We start from the raw sequence: 22,039 nt of genomic DNA on the forward strand, positions 1-22,039 counted from the left end.
CCTCGTTAATCTGGGAGTTGTCGGTTTCATTTCTATCTGATTTATCGTTATTAGGTGCAAATAGTCCCGATTTTGCATTCCGTGCTGTGAAGAATGTATGTTTCATTGCGCATTTAATTAAGATTTCTATCGCTGCTAGTTTCCCGTGTCACTTTATCAGAGATGTGTTTCGTGGGTCGCCTTATCGGATTAGTGTTACTTGGTTGCTATAGTGGTGCTGCCAGAAACTTGATTTCTGTTCTGGCTGACGCAGATTCCGTGCTGGTCATTTGTTACTAGGCTATCAGATTGTGTGTGTGTGTGTGTGTGTGTGTGTGTGTGTGTGTGTCTGTGTGTGTGTGCGTGCGTGTGTGTGTGTGTGTGTGTGTGTACGCGCGTGCGTGTTTGTGTTTCTTTCAATGTGTGTGCTCGCGTGTGCCCTTTCCCTGCTGTAACATTAACCCACTTGATGTTTATCTTCTTGCCTGGGTGTTCGATCCTGCCCGTGAATATTTGATGCCAGTTGCACTTTTCCTTGTGTTTTCTTCACGCACACGAACGAATCGAGTAATTGCATGTTCGGGCCTTTTAGCTTGGGACAGGGGTGGGTTGCAGGTGGGAGTTATTGCAACAACGCGGTTGTAAACCGAAGTTTGATTGCCAAGTGTGTGTGTGTGTGTGTCTGTGTCTGTATGTCTGTGTGTGCCTGCGTTGCGTTGTATCCATACCGGTCCTGTCTGTCGTCACATATGATTGTTTCCACGTTCTGTGTTTACTGATTTTTATTTCCTACACTACAAAAACCGGAAAAGCTATTGACTCAGTTTAATATTCCCGCCGCCAGGGTAAATGTTAGGATGCTAGACATTTAAAACCTAATTTGCAAGGAAGTGAGAATGGACAAAGAACATTCTGTCTTTTCCAGTGGGGTGAGTGCGCGCGTGCGTGTGTGTGTATGTTTGTGTATGTGTGGTTGTATGTATGTCTGTCTGCTTGTTAGGGGGGGGGGGGGGGGAGGGGTACGAAAATGTAGGGGGGTGGAGGAGTGAAGGAGGTATAAGCGAGACAAGAAAAACAGAGCCATGGAGTCGCTACCCGATCTCAAGAAGCCTGCTCGTAATGTTTGAGATTGGCCTTTTCTGGTGTTCATTGTCAGCTCAACTACGGAAATAATGTTCGGATGGGTGTAGTTAAGAAAGAAAGAGAAGGAGAGGTTTGCATATTTATGGGATGAATGGATTGGATGTGAAACCGTTTTTGTGGAAGGTTTACATAGGAACATAAAGCTTTGAGCAGTGTGGGATGACATTGGCGCTCCGGTCCCGACCCTCACCCCCTCAGGACCACTCGACCACGGTTATGGGCAGGATGGAATCATCATGGCAACGTCTTGGCCAGGGTTATGGGCAGGATGGAATCATCATGGCAACGTCTTGGTCAGGGTTATGGACAGGATGCAATCATCATGGCAACGTCTTGGTCAGGGTTATGGGCAAGATGGAATCATCATGGCAACGTCTTGGCCAGGGTTATGGGCAAGATGGAATCATCATGGCAACGTCTTGGTCAGGGTTATGGGCAAGATGGAATCATCATGACAACGTCTTGGCCAGGGTTATGGGTAGGATGGAATCACCATGGCAACGTCTTGGTCAGGGTTATGGGTATGATTGAATCATCATGGCAACGTCTTGGTCAGGGTTATGGGTAGGACGGAATCATCATGGCAACGTCTTGGTCAGGGTTATGGGTAGGATGGAATCACCATGGCAACGTCTTGGTCAGGGTTATGGGTATGATTGAATCATCATGGCAACGTCTTGGCCAGGGTTGGTTGGATATTGGTTTTTGTTTGTTTGTTTTTTTATCGTACCTGCAAGTTAGTTTCCTTTGCTAGAGAATTGAACCTGTCGTGAATGGTTTTTCATTTCCCACCTTACCCGTTCCTGAAACCTGTTTGGCTATCAGCGACCGATACGAGTGTGTTTCCTTTCTCGGTTTCCTCTGCTAGGGACTGGAACATCCGGTGACTGATGACTGGTCTCCCATTCCCCTTTTCCCGCTGTGCACCGTTTGAGGGATTGCTGTTTCTGGCTTCTGTTCATTGTTTACTACTCTTTGTTCCTGAAATCAATGGTTAGGGATCGCAAGTTTGCTTTATCATAAAGCCTGGAAGACCAGGGAGCCTGGAAAAAAACAGCTATTATCAGCTTGTAAGTGATAAGTACACACACACACACACACACACACACACACACACACACACACACACTCACACAACACACACTAACACACACACACTAAAACACACACACACTAACACTCACACACACACACACACACACACACACACACACACACCACTCAAACACTAAGTCAAACCAACAGTGCAAGACAAGCACAGACAGGGAAGAACACATGTACAAGTAATTCTCGCACCAAACCAAGACAAATCAAATTCGCTGCCAAGAAGAGTCGGCGTGTCATTCTCAGCCGGTCTGTGGGGAAGAGACGAGGTCAGAATAGCAACCAGAGTCTCGGCAGTTCCCACTTCTTCACCGCAGTATGAGTGGGAGTAGGTCACAGCCAGGTCTTCAGCGGGAGGGGGGTGGGGTGGGGAGGAGGGGCTAGGATCCGAGGGGGTTTGGTTTGGGGGTGGGGGCGGTCGAATGGTATACTTACGTGGGATAGTTACTGCTGTCGTTGCAGTTTTGTAGGTACATTGGATTTATAGATACATTGGATTTATAGATACATTGGTTTTATAGGTACATTGGTTTTAAAGGTACATTGGCTCGAAACTTTGAGCAATATTTGAGAGTACATGACTGTATCAGTAAAACTCCGGCACGGTTGGCCTAGTGGTAAGGCGTCCGTCCCGTGATCGGGAGGTCGTGGGTTCGAACCCCGGCCGGGTCATACCTAAGACTTTAAAATTGGCAATCTAGTGACTGCTCCGCCTGGCGTCTGGCATTATGGTGTTAGTGCTAGAACTGATTGGGCCGGTGTCAGAATAATGTGACTGGGTGAGACATGAAGCCTGTGCTGCGACTTCTGTCTTGTGTGTGGCGCACGTTATATGTCAAAGCAGCACCGCCCTGATATGGCCCTTCGTGGTCGGCTGGGCGTTAAGCAAACAAACAAACAAAAATGTATCAGTAAACGGGAAGAGAAAGAATTGGCCTGGGGGTGAGGTGGCAGCGTAGAGAGGGGAGAGCTATATCTTTCTACAGGGAATGAGGGAGAAAAGCACTGGAGATGGCACTGAAGAGGCATGCTAACTACAATCATATTATATTCACAGATATTCTTGAAGTATTGGAAGTGACGCCGTGAAGCAAGGAGGGGTCATGGAGGTGGAATGAGAGGCCATGGTCATGGCGAGTCTTTGGAGAAAGGAACTCACACGAGATAGGAAAGATACCAACTGCAGAGTCCCCGGGTCACAGTAAAGGGAAAGGTCTTCGGTCACAGCTCTAGAGATACAGGGGAAAAAAACGAAGGGCGATGATGTTCACGAAAATGAAAACGAGAGCAGGGAAATGGAGGAGGTGGAATAGACCTTTTCAGAATCTAAGCAGCTCTCACGAGATCTCCCGCGAGAGCATGCTCTTGATTATGCTTCGAAAGTCGCGAACACTAAGAACTTAGAACATCGAGTTTTTGCAGCTCTCGCGATATAGCTTTAACACCTGCTTTGCGATGCTTCGAAGTTTGCGAGAGCTTGCGAGAGCTTGGGATATCGAATACGGGATACAAAGTACTATCTAGGATGTTGTAATGAGGGAACTGTATTGGGCGAAGCAAGTGAAAGGTCCAGGAGAGCTAGAGAAGGAGGATATTAGGGAGGGTTGTGGATGGGTTTGTAGAAATTGGGGGGAGAACAGTCAAGAGTGGAGAGCTAGGGCGTCAGTGTATGGATTTTGTGCAATGGACACTTATTGATTGGGCGCCGGCCCAGAGAGAGAGAGAGAGAGAGAGAGAGAGAGAGAGAGAGAGAGAGAGAGAGAGACAGAGACAGAGAGAGACAGAGAGGAAGACAGAGAGAAAGAGAGAGACAGAGAGAGAGAGACAGAGAGAGAGAGAGAGAGAGAGAGAGAGAGAGAGAGAGAAAAAAAGAGAGAGAGAGAGTGTGTAATTCCAATCGTGGTCATTTTTGTTTCGTGATTTTTTATTTCTCTTATTTGATTAAAAGTATGTAGTAAAACATTCTAAGGACAACATCATCAAATATCACATTGCACTGGTTTGTTTAATATGTCATAGAAAGACACACAAAAAAGAGAACATTCAGAGGTAATGTAAAAAGAAAACAAATCGAAAAGTGCGGGTGCTTGCTACAAGAAGTGCAAAAAGTCGAAAGTTGCTAAATTAACCGTTATTTGTTTCACATAGGACATAGTCAGAAAATATTGCTTTGGCCTGAACGTTTGAAAAATGGAGGTGGAGTATTATTCAGTGGTTTGTTGTAGTTGTTCTAGCTTGTGTTCTTGAATACGTAGTCCCTGTTATGTACCTTAGAAATGCTTGCTTTCTCAAGTGCTTTGATTACTCGTGCCCAGAGACGGATGTCTTATTACTGTACAACGAACTTTAAAACTCCAAATAATCATCTGAAGAATTCGAGGACGACTTAAAATCAGATCTACAAGAACTAAAAATAAATGACAAATAGAATTATGAGCAGTCGAATTATGTGCACTGAAGCTTGGTCATATGGTTTCCGCTAAAAGTTTTATTTTCGAAGAAGGTCCTCGGTATTAGTTATATACTCCATGTCCGTAAATTCGTGTGTATTTGCTATTTTCTACCCAGAGGCTTTTCGTCACTTAAGTAGAATTCTGATACAGATCGTTTAACAGAAAGTGTGTAGTTGTTCTCCAGGATGTCTAGGCACATTATGTTTAATTACTTGTACCTATGTTTCCTATACGTTTGTGCTATGCTTGTGCGGATAGCAGTTGTTTTTGAGTCACTTGAGAAAAAGTGACTCTATGTAATCGGTCAGTGTTAGTCTGTCCGGCCGGCCGTCCGGCCGGCCGGCCGTCCGTAGACACCACCTTAACGTTGGACTTTTCTCGGAAACTATCAAAGCGATCGGGCTCATATTTTGTTTAGTCGTGACCTCCAATGACCTCTACACTTTAACGATGGTTTCGTTGACCTTTGACCTTTTTCAAGATCACAGATCAGCGTCAAAGGAAAAATTAGACATTTTATATCTTTGACAAAGTTCATCGGATGTGATTGAAACTTTGTAGGATTATTCTTTACATCAAAGTATTTACATCTGTAGCCTTTTACGAACGTTATCAGAAAAACAAGGGAGATAACTAGCCTTTTCTGTTCGGCAACACACAACTTAACGTTGGGCTTTTCTCGGAAACTATAAAAGTGACCGGGCTCAAATTTTATGTGAACGTGACTCATTGTGTTGTGAATAGCAATTTCTTCCTGTCCATCTGATGCCTCATATAATATTCAGAACTGCGAAAGTGACTCGATCGAGCGTTTGCTCTTCTTGTTATTGTGTAGATTTCTTAAAGAGCGTGAGAAATAGGCCTATTTAAAATGTGTATTGGTAGGGGGACGAGGTTGGAATGTGAGTGGGTTAGGGTTTCGATGAAGGTTGGGAGAGAATGAAACTTGTTATTTAGCAATGAAATATTCTATATGTATCATCTGGGGGCACCAAAAGCACATCTGATAAACTCGAGTTTATGGTGAGGAATTGTCAAGTAACACGTGAAATAATATGTTTGACCCTTTTCGTTGTTACATAACAGTGAACGTTAAAGATTTCAAAAATGAAAGGAAATACTTTTTTTCCTCCCGAATTTATTCACTGAGACAGACACATTTGTTAGCCTTGTTACAGCGTACCACACACAGAGAAGAACTGGCGACCGTAAAGAACAGTTTGAGATAACTTTATCATGCGATATAATACTCGGCTACCGTGCACTGTCCTGTCCTGTCCTGATTTTTAGAACGGACAGAGCCCTTCCACCCCGTCTTTTCTCTCCCTCCCTCCATCCACCACCATCGGTCCTTCCACAAAACAGCGTTTAAAGCCTTAACACCAAGTCGAAATCGTTAAAAAGAAAGCCCCATCCACAAAACAGCGTTTAAAGCCTAAACACCTAGTCGAAGACATTGAAAAGAAAGTTTTTGAAAGTGTCGTATCGATTTACCCCCAAGTTTTCAAGACAGGGAGACCACGTAGAGAGGCCAAAGTGCCAAGCCGGCTTCCGTAGAGCGGCTGTCTGTGTGACAGTGCGCTTCCCCCGAGACCCCACTGTGATGACACCCACCAGACAGGGGGAGACAATGCAAGAAGAGCAGGACAAGTCCAAGCACGTAACTTCCCAGACAATTACAGTTTGAGATTTGGAGGTGGGGTGGAGGGGGGGGGAGTGCTATCTTTTGCATAATTTTTGTTCTGTTGTCGTTCTTGGTGTTCTTGGGCCATTGAAAATACGATACAAAGAAACAATCTGTCAAGCGGACATGTTTGGATTACTCTGGAGAAGTTCAGTATGCAGGACATTTTGTCACTATTGTTGCAGATTTTGTGCAGAGCTTTGTGAATTTTTCTTCTCTGCATACAAAAACAACACGTTTGACAATTTGGTGAAGCACTGAACGACCTCAACGTTCCTAAAGTGAAATAGTATAAGTATCAAATGGCGTATGAATTTTGTAAACACTTGCTATCCATTATGACGAAGAACGAACATCGTTTATTATTGAGGCCAAAGTACCAAGCAGGCTGTCATAGAAAAGCCACCGGTTTGTCAGTGCGGGTTGTCAGTGCGGTTTCTCTGAGACCCTACAGCAATGACACCCAACAGACCAGAAGAGACAAAGCAAGAAAAGCAGGAAATGTCCAAGCTCGCAACTTTCTAGACAATAACAGTTTTAACATAGGGTGAAGGTGGTATTCCCTTGCTCTTTTTATATTTAGTCAAGTTTTGACTAAATATTTTAACATCGAGGGGGAATCGAAACGAGGGTCGTGGTGTATGTGCGTGCGTGTGTGTGTGTGTGTGTCTGTGTGTGTGTGTAGAGCGATTCAGACTAAACTACTGGACCGATCTTTATGACATTTGACATGAGAGTTCCTGGGTATGAAATCCCCGAACGTTTTTTTCATTTTTTTGATAAATGTCTTTGATGACGTCATATCCGGCTTTTCGTGAAAGTTGAGGCGGCACTGTCACGCCCTCATTTTTCAACCAAATTGATTGAAATTTTGGTCAAGTAATCTTCGACGAAGCCCGGACTTCGGTATTGCATTTCAGCTTGGTGGCTTAAAAAGTAATTAATGACTTTGGTCATTAAATATCTGAAAATTGTAAAAAAAAAATAAAAATTTATAAAACGATCCAACTTTACGTTTATCTTATTCTCCATCATTTGCTGATTCCAAAAACATATAAATATGTTATATTCGGATTAAAAACAAGCTCTGAAAATTAAATATATAAAAATTATTATCAAATTTAAATTGTCCAAATCAATTTAAAAACACGTTCATCTTATTCCTTGTCGGTTCCTGATTCCAAAAACATATAGATATGATATGTTTGGATTAAAAACACGCTCAGAAAGTTAAAACAAAGAGAGGTACAGAAAAGCGTGCTATCCTTCTTAGCGCAACTACTACCCCGCTCTTCTTGTCAATTTCACTGCCTTTGCCATGAGCGGTGGACTGACGATGCTACGAGTATACGGTCTTGCTGAAAAATGGCATTGCGTTCAGTTTCATTCTGTGAGTTCGACAGCTACTTGACTAAATATTGTATTTTCGCCTTACGCGACTTGTTTTTCGTTTTTGTTGCTTTTGAGCCGTTGACAATCTGAAGAGAGAATTTGTCAATGACAATTTTTTATAACAAATGTTTGGTTTTCTCCTGAGAAATTAAGATTGCAAAAAGCTTTGTGACTTTTGGTGCAGGTTTCATTCTTATAAAGCCTTGCAAATGTTGTGTCTATTTGGTTTTCTAAACAAAGTTTCAGGAAATTTCAAAACGTTTCATATGCAATAACAAAGTCGATGTCCTGAAAACTACGTTGATAAAACCTGATGCCGTACATATTTTGACAACAAATTGCCATACGTTCTGATGGTAAAACGACAGTGACGTTATTTTGTAGGGTATGTTTTGGTGTATTGCCGAAGGGAAAGTTTTTGTATACAGTTGGACGGTCTCGTGATTGACGAACAGACAAAATCGTAGTTAACTTCAAAGATGTTGCATTTGAAAACATGCGTGTTTTTTGGAACAGGAAGAAATATAATTATATGCGATTATTGGAACCGCTCCCGCCCTACCTCCTTTCCCCCACTTACCGACCTTTTATTAGATTCCCAGAGCAAGAAAATACTAACATTTAATTTTACTGTAATCATTTTTCTCTCTATCTTTTTACGGGCATTTGTTCTAATCCCTTATGTATTTTGGTGTGAACGGAATTTTCATACAAAAAAACCCATTGAAACTATGAATGGATTATTAATGTCACAGACAGCTAGCACATATAGTGCTTCTCGAAATGTGCCAGGGATGTGCATATTATAAGAAAAACTACGAAGAACTAAAGCAATGTGGTATAAAGGTCGTATCACATACTTTTCTTCAATACCAAATAAGAGACATTAATGTGGTGAGTTGAACATCACAAAAGAGATATTGTATCTCATCCAATCAGATGTAGAAAAAGTCAAACTGAGACAGTAAGTGACTACAACATGTACAACAAACAAGACAATTCTCGACCTCCGCAAGCACACAGCTCCGTGGTAGAGTGGAAAAACATGCGACACATTTGACAAGTCTAATGCAATATTACAAATCATGGAATTCTATGTACATTGTGTCCCAAGGAATAAAAAGGAGTGTTTCATCACAATTAGCATAACATTTACATACCAGCAGTGATTGGCTGTTTCCAGAGACAGCACCAAAGTGGGATATAGTCAGATTTTGCTCGCCTGTGTATTTTTGAGGTATCATTCAACGTCGATGCAATCTTTTTTCTCCACGAGGGTTCGAGTAAACATGCTATAGCTGTATTCGCTGTCTAGACACACTTTCTAGCTTTTATATCATATGATTTACTCGTTCAGCCATTTCAAGTAGCGGCTGAAACACGTCTTCGTATCCACTGAGATTTGTTCTGCGTGTCCAAATTTATGCACTCAATCTCTGACATTATTTTAATAGAGATTTGTTTTCTCCAGCATGTAGCCTAGAAGCAAAGAGAGAAAGCGTGTGTACACGACATATATTGCTTAAAAGTGCAAATGTTTGCGCGTGAATTCTGTGAACAGTCCACATGCATGTATAATATCCACAATGGTTTTTTTTCAACAGATCGTTGATTTTTGTGTGTGTTACTGTACAAGTGACATTTGCGATGGTTTCTTTCTCTCTTGTACCAAAAACATGAACGTTTCTTTGTTTTGCTGTACAAGTGAATTTGCAATGGTTTCTTTTTATTTACTACCCAAAACAGAATCGTTCATTTGTTTCCATGTCCACCAGCCTCACACGTTCCTTCACGTTAAATTAGGCGTGTTTGAATGATACCATGCACATTTCGACAATTTCAAAACTGTAAGTATGAACACGTAGATTGATGGGAATGTAAAACCAGTTGTGTGACTACCATTGTGCGTTCTGCACAAGTCTAGGATTACAATAATTCAAAAGGTCCGTGTATACAGTGCAGTTTCCTAAGACCCATATTTTAGGCAGGTACAGATGGCGACATTTCTACAGAAAATGCTACAGTTAGGAGTAATTATGAGACAGAATATGGCTTGCCGAAGAAACACAGCTCTCAGGATTTCCCAGAAGGAGGTACTTGCATAAACTTCTGAGACACAGAAACATACAATTCTCAACCAGAAGAAACTGCCAGTTTTTGTTTGATTTCTGTTTTGCCCAGCTATCGTGCTGTGAAGGACATTATACTAAAATTGCAGTTAATACTGTAGAGTTAAACACTGACACAAAATGCCTTCATTTCTAAGTGTTCTGTGGCTATACCCTTTGCATAAAAACAAGCAAACATCGCATCTTAAAATGTCCGTCTACTTTGTAATCAAAAACCAGGTTCGACCAGAACATTGTGGCCATTTGTAAAGCTCTCTGTCTCTCTCCCTCTATCACACACACACACACACACACACACACACACACACACACACACACACACACACACACACACACACACACACACACACACACAAACACACAAACACAGGTTGCTATCACTGACAAAAAATACGCTGATAAAAACTTGCAGTCTCTTTTCTGCAGGGATGAAAGTCTACCATACGCGTATTTCTAGTTCAGTAGTAAAATGCTTGGAAGATGGGTTGTAGATTGCAGTCCTTTAGTTTCCCTGACGACCATTTTAATCCAGACCGTTCCTCCAGACCTGTTATATGTCTGCTTCGACTGTTTGCAAGTATGCGCACCACAAAAAACATTGCACGAAGCACAAACCAAGAACTTTCCGTCACAGACACCAATCCTTTTAGTTTTGAGTTTCATCCAAAGTAGTTCCAACATTGCACGCAAATGAAACTGTCTGTTGCGACAAGTGGTTGTGAATTGTAAAAAGGAAAGTGAGACGATGAAAACAGTGTAAAAACTGCTACTTTTCATACATGTATTCAATGCTTGCCTGGGAAATTATTGTCTTTGGAATTTAACGTGTTTTGGGTGTAATTTAAAGAACCTCTCGGTTTGATGGCATTTCTTCATTACAATAGTAGTTTTTCGATTGGTGCTTTTCGTTTGGACTTATTCAAGTTATGCTCAGGGCACGCCTCCCAAAGAGGTAATGCAGACGAAAGTTGTGACCATTGTTTTACATGGTATTTTGTGATATGCATGCAAGCACAGAATCCCAATGTGGCGGAAATAGAGCATACATTGGATTTGTAAGTTAATATGGCTTTTCAGTTGGACAAAAGTAGCCCAAACTGCTTTGGCATTGCTTCAAATTTGGTTTTGTAAGTTATTTTTTTCCGATAAGTTTGTTTAACAACGTTTGGTATATCGTTTTCTAGGCTCTCGTTCATTTTTTCTTCAGAAACAGTTCCATCGCCTTCGCTTCTTTCTTTCGCGAATGTGTGTCATTGAAAAGGGAGCACTACCTAGTACCTCGCCATTGGCGAATTCACTGGAGTTTTACTTCCATACATGCTCACATTCCTTAAAACTTCATTGTATATATTCCACATGACGTGGCTGCTCGAAGGATGTGCATTTGATTGTGTGCTTGTTTTATGTCCACGAACATTAGCATGCCGCCTGAATTTCAGATCTAATTGCAACAAAGTTCTGGAAACCTTTGATGTTCAGCACACTTCAGGTCGATCTTGACAAAACAGAGTTTTCTCTCTACCCTGGACGTTGTGATACATGTATAACTGTCATTCACACAAGGACAATTGACGTAATTCTGTGCATCGCTTGAACAGCCGGTGACGTTAAGCAGTCTCTTGTAAGTTTTTGTCATCTGCAAGTAGTCGTCTTGATTTTGTACCCGCGCCACCACTTCCACCGATGATATTTTGCAGTCTTTTCCGTGTCTCATCATCATCTGCGTTCGTGGGCTGAAACTCCCACGTACACTCGTGTGTTTTTGTTGTTGCACGAGTGGAATTTTACGTGTATGACCGTTTTTTTACCCCGCCATTTAGGCAGCCATACGCCGTTTTCGGGGGAATTTTTCGTGTCTCACTTTTGTACTTCGCGACCGACCATCCCGCACATTTGTGTCATTGTTGCATCAACACAGACACCAGCTTGCTTCGGATGTCCGTAAGTCTTTCACACATATCATAATTATGTTTCACCGTTTGCCACAAGATATGTTTGTAACTTTGTCATTTGCCTCTTGACACAAACTGGTTTTATTAGCAGCTGACATCCTTCAGGCCGACACCAGAAAGATGGGCTACACCTGGAGTCAGATAGAAAAGATGGCCCAGGACAGAGGACTCTGGAGAGCTGTTGTTGGCGGCCCATTCCCTGACAGGAGTGACGGGCATTGAGTGAGTGAGTGAGACATCCTTCAGCTGCTGGAGTGGCATATTCTTCGCCGTTTGTCAGAAATGGCGTTATCCTCGAACCGACGCATCAGCTGGCTCTGCACTCTTTTTACACTAGGCCGAAACTATGTCGACCGTTGTAAGAAGCCACGCAAAGAGTCGAAGAGTTCACATGATTCCTGCATGTATCACACTGACGTACCGCCGTCGTGGAATTGACACACAAATCGGTGAAGAGTTGACCTGTCTTTTAACCATCACTCATCGACAAAACAACTGGTAGGAATCACCAATGTGGGAATCACCAGTCCTCAGACGCTTGTCAGAGACACACACAGCCGTAGCAGTACCATCTACCCGCACGACAACCAACACGTAACTGGACCCTTTAGTACCTGTTCCCCTAATGGTGCGCGTGGCGCTATAAGACGGTGACTTTCTCGTTGTTGGCGGGGTCATCGTCCACGCTGTCCGCCACCACCAAGGGCGCCGACAACGCCGCGATGCCGGGGCGCGAGACGATGGCGGCGGCAATGTCGTAGTCTTTGCTGTGCGTGGGGCTGTCCTTGCCCACGCTGCTGGCGGCGCTGGCGTTGTTGCGGAGACGCATGTTCCAGTAGTGCAGCACGGTGCTGTAGAAGCGTTGCAGGATGGCCAGCGCCACGTACAGCCCGGGGATGGTGAACATCACCCAGATGGGGATCATGGAGGCCAGGTCGGCGTCAGGCTGGTTGAGCGAGAACCGCAAGGCCGACAGCACGATCAGACAGTTGAGACTGGACGTCTCCAGGGCGATGGTCTTGACGAAGCTGGTCTTCTGCCGACATATGACGGCGAGCGTGAAGCCCAACAGACAGCCTATCAAGGGCAGGAGGATGGCGCCCACCACGGCGTACTGGTTGATCAGCTCGAACACGTACATGTTGATGTACACGCCGACCGTGATGTAGAGGATGGTGGCGAGCAGCAGGAAGGGCTTGATGACCCAGGTCAGCAGGTTGTCGGCCACCACGGGCCGGAAGCGGTTGACCAGCAGCCCCGCGGCGTAGGCCAGGAAGGTGGCGGCCAGCCAGATCTCAAAGTTGTAGATGGGGATGATGCGCGGGCTGAGGATGGCGTTGGGGTCCGTCTGGAAGTGCTGGCCCAACACGAAGATCCACAGCGGGGCCGTGCCTGAAATCATGATCATGAGGGTAGGGCTAAGTACTGTCTGAAATCATGAGGGTAGGGTTAATTACTGTCTGAAATCATAATCATGAGGGTAGGGCTAATTACTGTCTGAAATCATGAGGGTAGGGTTAATTACTGTCTGAAATCATGATCATGAGGGTAGGGTTAATTACTGTCTGAAATCATGATCATGAGGGTAGGGCTAATTACTGTCTGAAATCATGATCATGAGGGTAGGGCTAATTACTGTCTTCTCGCAGTGGGGCACTGCGGTTATGAAATTAAAGGCCCCTCCTGTTTTTGGAACCGCAGGAGCTTTCTAGTTTGCTGTTAGGTAGATTTTTGGTTCCTCTTTCCTGTCATGCTCTCTTTTTCTTCATGAATTCTTTTCTTTTTTCTGCCTTCTTGCTCATTCACCTGTATTTTTTCCAAAAATCTCTTCTCTTGCCGCTTGTCTCGCGATTCATGTATAGTTTAATCTGTTAGTGTTCTGATGTAAGTCCAGCAGTAGATAGGTTAAGCCTATTTTAACATACTGGAAACTGGTAATCTTCCAGTAGGTATTAATTTAGTTTTACTAAAGCCTGCTGGGACACAAGTAATGGGTTAGTGCATTTGTAAACAGGAATCGCTTGACAAGTGGCCCCCTTCATCCCCCCCTTCCTCGTCCTGATATGGCTCTGCGTAGTCGGCTGGACGTTAAGCAACAAATAAACAAACAAACAAACAAATTACTGTCTGAAATCATGATCATGAGGGTAGGGCTAATTACTGTCTGAAAGCGGTCACCAGAGAGACAGACAGAAGAGAAAAGGGTTATTACTGATGTAGACAATCGATCGGGGTCTCTACCACCACCTCCATCACCACTACAACTGCTACTGCTATTACTTCTACTACTACCACAGCATTTAATAGTGCGAAACCATTGAGGGCGTAGAGACTAGGCAAACAATGAAACACGACCTTTAGGGTTAATGAATCAATGAAGACATTTGACTATAGGCTATCGCGAGTAGCTGCTTGTTCGATCAACTATCTCTGTACATCATCAGATCACTGGTGCTATGGCCTAAAATACTGAATGGGATGGGAGAAGGCTGATAGATCAGAGATTGAAAACGAAGCAAGTATGGTAAATTGTGGTAAAACACCTTGCATTTTCACATGTTACATCCTCTCGAAGGAATGATGCTGGAAAAGGACAGAAGTCTTTGATTTTGATCTGTTAGTCGTTTCTGCCTCTATTCTATCCACAAAGGTTTTCCTAATAGTTTTGCTGACAATCACACAAAAAACATATTCTGATTAAGGTTTACCAGGCCATAGTTGTTATTACCACTTATATTATTATTAGCTGTGATAGTATTATTGATCCGTCGCAATATAACCTTCGTGGTTGAAAACGACGTTAAACACCAAAGAAAGAAAGTATTATTGATTCAATGTTGAGAGACTGCTGTGGCAGTGATCGTAGAGATAGAACATGTGACACGAAACGGTTATTAGAAGAAAAGGATGTATTACTGTATTGTAATTACTTTGTCATGACATTGATTTGGACATGTAGAAGCTCAGCAAATAATAATAATAATAATAATAATGATAATAATAATAATAAGGCTATTTAAATGGCGCAAATCCTATTATAGTTCTAAGCGCCTTACAATTATTAAAATAAATGTGACCTTGTGTGACAACCTGTGAGACTGGACAGTTCAAATCACGGGCAAATACATCAACAGGATCCTGTCACCTTTGTCTGACAAACGACATTGCAATGGCCACCTTATCCGTTGAGCCCAGCCCAGGTGGCTTTCTGATCGACTACGCGCTAAAATGGAAAGCTGAATGTGACGGATGTATAAGCAGATGTGTCAATCTGGGAGCTTACTGCAAGCTGGCCGTTTGGCTCCCCCCTAAACACTGATATATTGATTTAGCAGGCAGCGGGCGTTGTGGTCGATACGGGGGAGCCGCGGGGTTAACAATGCTTATATTCAATTATTTACGCATCCAGTATCCATATGCGTTTACCTAATCAGGGAGGAGAGGGGGGGAGGGGAGAGAGAGAGAGAGAGAGAGAGAGGGGGGGGAGGGGAGAGAGAGACAGAGAGAGAGAGGGGGGAGGAGAGAGAGACAGAGAGAGACAGAGCGAGATTGGGGGTGGGGGATTGAACAAGAACAAATATGTTATTGTCTAAGGCTAACAATAGTGGTTATAATAACGGAAATGATATGCACAGTTATAAATTAAAATCATGCACGAGAGAGAGAGAGAGAGAGAGAGAGAGAGAGAGAGAGAGAGAGAGAGAGAGAGAGAGAGAGGGAGGGAGGGAGGGAGGGAGGGAGGGAGGGAGGGAGGGAGGGAGAGGTGTGTGTGTGATAAGGGAGAGGGAATTAGCTGAACATGTAATTGTGCGGAGAATTGCTTTTGTCCTCCGGGTATTTTCTTCTCTCTTTTCTATTATTGCACTTTATAAAAATGGCTCCAATCGATAGGCGTGAACTAATATCGCTTTAATCGCCTTGAGCGTAAAGACGAGAAATTAAATCAAAAAAAGGTTTAAAAAAAATGAATTTACGAAGAGAGTTTTTCTCTCCCTTCGCACACTTTGTCAGAGGAGCAGAAAATAGTGTCCTACTTCAGTCGCGAGGGCCCCCTTCCCCCCCCCCTCACCTACATCTCCTCGCCCTCGCTATTTAATGGCCATTTTCTTCTGTAAGTGAAGGATCACTCGCTGAGATAATCTTGTCATCTGTTCGCCCTGTTCTTGGCGATGTCTTGCAAGATATTATTTTCCTTTTATTTTTTAACTTGTCTATTCTTTTTCTTACAGCGAAATGTGGGGCATAATCAGGCCGTTTCTGCATTCCGCTCTGACTCGTGTTTATTGTTGTACTGCTATGGGTGAACAGCTCTCTTACCCAACCCATTGCATCCCCCTTTCCGTTACTCTTCTCCTTGTTATTTTCTTTGTAGTTCATGTCATGATCTTGTCATTTTGCTCTTTCCTCTGGTCATTTTTTTTGTATGTGTCTTGAAGCATTTTTGAGTGTGCTTTTATCCCCCCCCTCCCTCTTTTTTTTTGTTTTTTTTTGCCTTTCTTTTTATATTTAGTCAAGTTTTGACTAAATATTTTAACATCGAGGGGGAATCGAAACGAGGGTCGTGGTGTATGTGCGTGTGTGTGTCTGTGTGTGTGTGTGTGTGTGTAGAGCGATTCAGACTAAACTACTGGACCGATCTTTATGAAATTTGACATGAGAGTTCCTGGGTATGAAATCCCCGAACGTTTTTTTCGTTTTTTTGATAAATGTCTTTGATGACGTCATATCCGGCTTTTCGTGAAAGTTGAGGCGGCACTGTCACGCCCTCATTTTTCAACCAAATTCGTTCAAATTTTGGTCAAGTAATCTTCGACGAAGCCCGGACTTCGGTATTGCATTTCAGCGTGGTGGCTTAAAAATTAATTAATGACTTTGGTCATTAAAAATCGGAAAATTGTAAAAAAAAAAAAATGTTTTTTATAAAACGATCCAAATTTACGTTTATCTTATTCTCCATCATTTGCTGATTCCAAAAACATATAAATATGTTATATTCGGATTAAAAACAAGCTCTGAAAATAAAATATATAAAAATTATTATCAAAATTAAATTGTCCAAATCAATTTAAAAACACTTTCATCTTATTCCTTGTCGGTTCCTGATTCCAAAAACATATAGATATGATATGTTTGGATTACAAACACGCTCAGAAAGTTAAAACAAAGAGAGGTACAGAAAAGCGTGCTATCCTTCTTAGCGCAACTACTACCCCGCTCTTCTTGTCAATTTCACTGCCTTTGCCATGAGCGGTGGCCTGACGATGCTACGAGTAAAATGGCATTGCGTTCAGTTTCATTCTGTGAGTTCGACAGCTACTTGACTAAATATTGTATTTTCGCCTTACGCGACTTGTTTATTTCTTGGTACCCTTTGCACAATCTTGTGATTTTGCACTCTTCTGTGATTATTTGTTCCCCTGGATCATTTTCCCCCTCTTTTTGTTTTTCCTCCTTTTCTTGGCATAATCTTGTCATTTCTACATTTTTGCTGCAGGCAATGTTTATTGTCGGTTCCGCACGTTTAGTACAGGTGGTAAAGATGAGACGTTCTGTCTTGAGAACGTTCCCGTCTGTGACGCCATTTTCGCCTACTTCCTCGCAGCGACCTAGGCTTGTTATCACCTTTATTGAAGCAATATAATCATAGAATCACCCTGGCTATCGATATCCACTGTCTTCGTCAAGGCATTGTTTATCAGAAAGTTATTTGCCCAAAATAGCACCGACAAGGGGTAACAAATATCGTAGAGATTGTTTTGCTGTGCCATGGCAACGGTTAAAGTGGTACCAGTTTGACAAACAAACAAGGTAACACATATTGAGACTATAGTCTCCTCGTCTTTTGCTGGGTAAATATAATCTTATTTTGGGAAATAAGCACAGGACTGCTGGTAGAGTTTTATTCTGAAGGTTGCTCCATTCTCAGATTCATGGCATATTCTTGGCACACTTATGACGTCACCAACATTCCTTCTCCTTACCGCTCTCAGGTGTGGAAATACAGGCACATAAACGTTTCCTGTGTTGCTTTGATATGTGCCGCACCTGTTGTTACGCCCCCTCCCCCCACCCCCGACTTTCTACGACATTTTCTGCGAGCTCAGACAGCAAGTATGCTTACCACCAACTACGCTAAATCTTTATGCTTTGGCAAAGGGTTGCTAAAAGCAGGTCATTAGACTGAATTAGTATGCAAACAATAGGTAATTTATTAATTTGATGGGTCAGCTTGGTCCACTCTTCACTGGCACTTCAACAATTCAATGTTTCATATTGACCTACTCCAAATCATGTGATCGGTCACTTTTAAAAAGTGAATTGTCTCTTAACCTCAAATACATTCTCGAAGAATTGGGAATTTGTATTATTACCAATAACAGCATTAGCCATGGCCAACGTTTCAATAACATATCCATTCTTGTTTTGTGATGACACTTCTGTGTATGATAGTGACGTCACATGAACTCACCTAACATGACGACGGCACTTCTGTCTATGGTGATAGCGACGTCACATGAACTCACCTAACATGACGACGGCACTTCTGTGTATGCTGATAGTGACGTCATATGAACTTACCTAACATGACGACGACGCTGATGAGGTTCATGGTCAAGCTGAGTGGAATGTCTGCATCACCGATGATGACCGCTATATGGCCCAGCCCCCCTCCCGGGACGCAGGCCGTGCACAGCAGTCCGAAGCGAATGTCTTTTTCTATTGGCAGGATCATGGCCAAGCCAAAGGCAAGCTGGAAAACACAGAAACAAAGAAAACCTTAAAGAAATACAATTAAAGCCGAACAGCCGTCTATAGGGCTCAAAGCCTTGCTATAGTAGAAGGTCACAGTGGCCAGCTGCAAAACACAGAACCAAAGCAGGGTATAAAGAAATACAAAGCAAGCCTTTTAAATGTAATTTACTTGGAGAAGATATATTTGATGTTCATAGTCATCGACGTGGACTGTGACGGGACACATTGACACACAAGGGCACAGACAGATAAATAGTACACAACACAGAAAAAGTCAATGGAAACAACAGCGATTGTACACAGCAAATATGAAACGAAGGCAAATGTAATTTTTAAAGTAACAGTATAATCAATGATAGCATGTGTATAAAAAAGAAACAGGGCCAGAACACAAACGTTCAAAATACGCATTTTTCACTTTCAACATCAAGTGTCGCGAATAAGGTGAAAACTGTTGACATGTCAGATCTCTCCACGACGCCACACACAGTATTCCAACCAAACGTCGATCTCCTTGGGGAGTGCAGCAAGGTCCAAAAGGTCTTCCAAACACGTTGGCCTGACGAGGTGCCAGCGGACACCATTGTTGACCCTGTGTCCAATCCACTTAGCCCTTTGGGCGACACCTTCACCGCTGTGTCACACCTCCAGCCAGGAGCCCTTCAATAAATCATGCGGATGCTAATTTATTTGGCACCTCGGCCTTCGGCTTGTGGAATCAATGGCGTAATTCCGTTGTCATTGTGTTTTTTTATGGGCAGTTATGTCGAATTGATAACAAGTGATGTGGACGCGCCTTGCACATTTTGTTTTGTCGCTTTGTTAGCTAATTTACGTATGTCACTTTGGTGGCCCATTTACGTATGTCACTTTGGTGGCCCATTTAGGTATGTAATTTTGGTGGCCCATTTAGGTATGTAATTTTCGTGGCCCATTTAGGTATGTAATTTTGGTGGCCCATTTAGGTATGTAATTTTGGTGGCCCATTTAGGTATGTAATTTTGGTGGCCCATTTAGGTATGTAATTTTGGTGGCCCATTTAGGTATGTAATTTTGGTGGCCCATTTACGTATGTCACTTTGGTGGCCCATTTACGTATGTCACTTTGGTGGCCCATTTACGTATGTCACTTTGGTGGCCCATTTACGTATGTAATTTTGGCAGCACATTTTCTTACGTCACTTTGGTGGTACATTTACTTTTGTCATCATGGTGGCGCATTCCGTTATGTCACTCCAGTGGCAAATTTTCGAATATAAATATCATTTTTGTGGATGCGAGAGCTTTTTGTTTGTTTGTTTACTGTAGTTTATGTAAAAATGATAATGATAGGCCTACTTATTCGCCGAAGTTATTTCCTTATATCCACGAGATTTTTGTGAAGACGGTGGTTTTTCTAGCGGGTCATGTGAAATTAATACACTAGGATGCCGATTGGCGCGGCTCATTGACCAACGTCCGTTTGTGGGTATCGAATTGTGAGTAAACTTTGTGAAATTATGATGTTGGATAACACTTCGTTGATTCCGCTGGTATTCAGCCATGTGTATGATTTGGCCGGAGTAGGGATGAGGTCCATTATTGGAGTGGGCGAGTTTGCTCCTTCTTGCCAGTCCCGTAACGCCTGGTTGTGTGCTTGGTCTGACAAACCACTGAGTTGATTATTAATGACGTATTTTCACTAACAGGCGGTGACTTGTTTGTACGTGTACAAACTCAAAATGCTCGTGGCTTGGGTTTAAGTAACTATCATTTTGCTGTTTTCGTTAAACTTTTTTCTTAGAATAGATAGAGAGAGATCAGTTCCCTGCAGAATGTGTACGTTTTGAAGGCTGTGAAGCAGCCATGGATAGTGAGGTTTCTCAAGACAGGTGTGGGGGGTTTCTTCTTTAGCTGATCTAACAAATACTTCATAGTGATGGTTCTCAAATGTATACTAGTCGGATCCAGTACAATACTGCTTTGTGTTGATACTCAACTTATCTAGTCGGATCAACGAAATGTTGCTTAGTGTTGATCGATCCCAGGTTCGGCGGAAATTTATTTAAGAGTCAAATTTGTGTGCAGACTCTCTTCGGTGTCCGAACTCCCCCCCGTGTACACTACATTGGGTGTGCACGTTAAAGATCCCACGATTGACAAAAGGGTCTTTCCTGGCAAAAATTGCTTAGGCACAGTTAATAATTGTCTACCTATACCCGTGTGACTTGGAATAATAGGCCGTGAAAGGTAAATATGCGCCGAAATGGCTGCAATTACTGGCCGTATAAAATTTCATCTCACACGGCATCACTGCAGAGCGCCTAGAACTGTACCCACGGAATATGCGCGATATAAGCCTCATTGATTGATTGATTGATATTCAATTGTTCTAGTCGGATCAACGAAATGTTGCTTAGTGTTGATATTCAATTGTTCTGGTCGGATCAACGAAATGTTGCTTAGTGTTGATACTCAATTGTTCTGGTCGGATCAACGAAATGTTGCTTAGTGTTGATATTCAATTGTTCTGGTCGGATCAACGAAATGTTGCTTAGTGTTGATACTCAATTGTTCTAGTCGGATCTATAAAATGTTACTTGGTGTTACTACTCAATTATTCTAGTCGGATCTATAAAGTGCTGCTTGGTGTTAAAACTCTTATATACATACTAGTGTCTGGACAGAAAACACGACCACGAGCTCAGTGCACTTGTGTGCCTCTCCTGGGGAGAGGGTGTGACGCTAAAAGCGCCGTGTTTTCCATAACGTCTGCCTTAATCACCACGTGTCCAAAGGGCAAGAGCCGTTACTAATCGCGACGTGCCCGTTCGGGCAAGGAGCCCAAAGAGCAGCGTGTCCCTACGGGCAAGTACATTAATTGTGTTTATCCCTGGGGCCAAAGTGTAGAAAAAGCGCCCGTCCCCCGGGAGAAGACTCAAATTAGACTCTTGCTGGCGCTTCGCGTGCAGTCAACGACAGCTCCATTACTCTGTGGGTTGCTGCCTGGCATCTTGATTATTGACCATACTTGACCACTCTCCTCTTCTTCCACCTCACCCGCTTCCCTGACCGCTGTCCACTTCAATTTCCCCAACTCTTCCGTTTCTTGTTATGCGTCAGTGATCACGGGTACTGTGTCTGCATGTTTCGTTCCCCTCCCTATCCTCTCATTTGAGATGTATCTAGTCCTGTGGTTCATTTTCAAATAAAACATCGAGGGGAAAATATCCCACGTATATATTCCTTCATGAGAAAAGTCTTCGTTCAGACCCTTGTCGCCTTGCTGAGAGATAAGTCTTCGTTCAGACCCTTGTCGCCTTGCCGAGAGATAATTCTGCGTTCAGACCCTTGTCGCCTTGCCGAGAGAAAAGTCTTCGTTCAGACCCTTGTCGCCTTGCCGAGAGATAATTCTGCGTTCAGACCCTTGTCGCCTTGCCGAGAGAAAAGTTTTCGTTCAGACCCTTGTCG

The 22,039-nt window shown here is 43.0% G+C and overlaps 2 protein-coding genes across 2 annotated transcripts in view; one reads left to right on the forward strand and one right to left on the reverse strand.

Annotated features, from left to right (window-relative positions):
- Positions 1-22,039, forward strand: part of LOC138967563 (trafficking protein particle complex subunit 13-like) — a gene marked incomplete in the record, with an annotated part of 259,297 nt that overhangs the window by 13,711 nt on the left and 223,547 nt on the right.
- The window catches only part of LOC138967557 (uncharacterized), a 34,654-nt gene continuing 20,081 nt past the window's right edge, over positions 7,467-22,039 (reverse strand). Inside the window, exons 2-3 of the mRNA XM_070340135.1 lie at positions 18,416-18,587; positions 7,467-13,228 (exon numbers count right to left, since the gene is read on the reverse strand). Coding sequence (XP_070196236.1) covers positions 12,477-13,228; positions 18,416-18,587 — 924 coding nt within the window. The 3' untranslated portion in view covers positions 7,467-12,476. The remainder of the gene's footprint in view (positions 13,229-18,415; positions 18,588-22,039) is intronic.

The sequence above is a fragment of the Littorina saxatilis genome, linkage group LG5, assembly GCF_037325665.1.
Source record: "Littorina saxatilis isolate snail1 linkage group LG5, US_GU_Lsax_2.0, whole genome shotgun sequence".
Lineage (NCBI taxonomy): Eukaryota > Metazoa > Mollusca > Gastropoda > Littorinimorpha > Littorinidae > Littorina > Littorina saxatilis.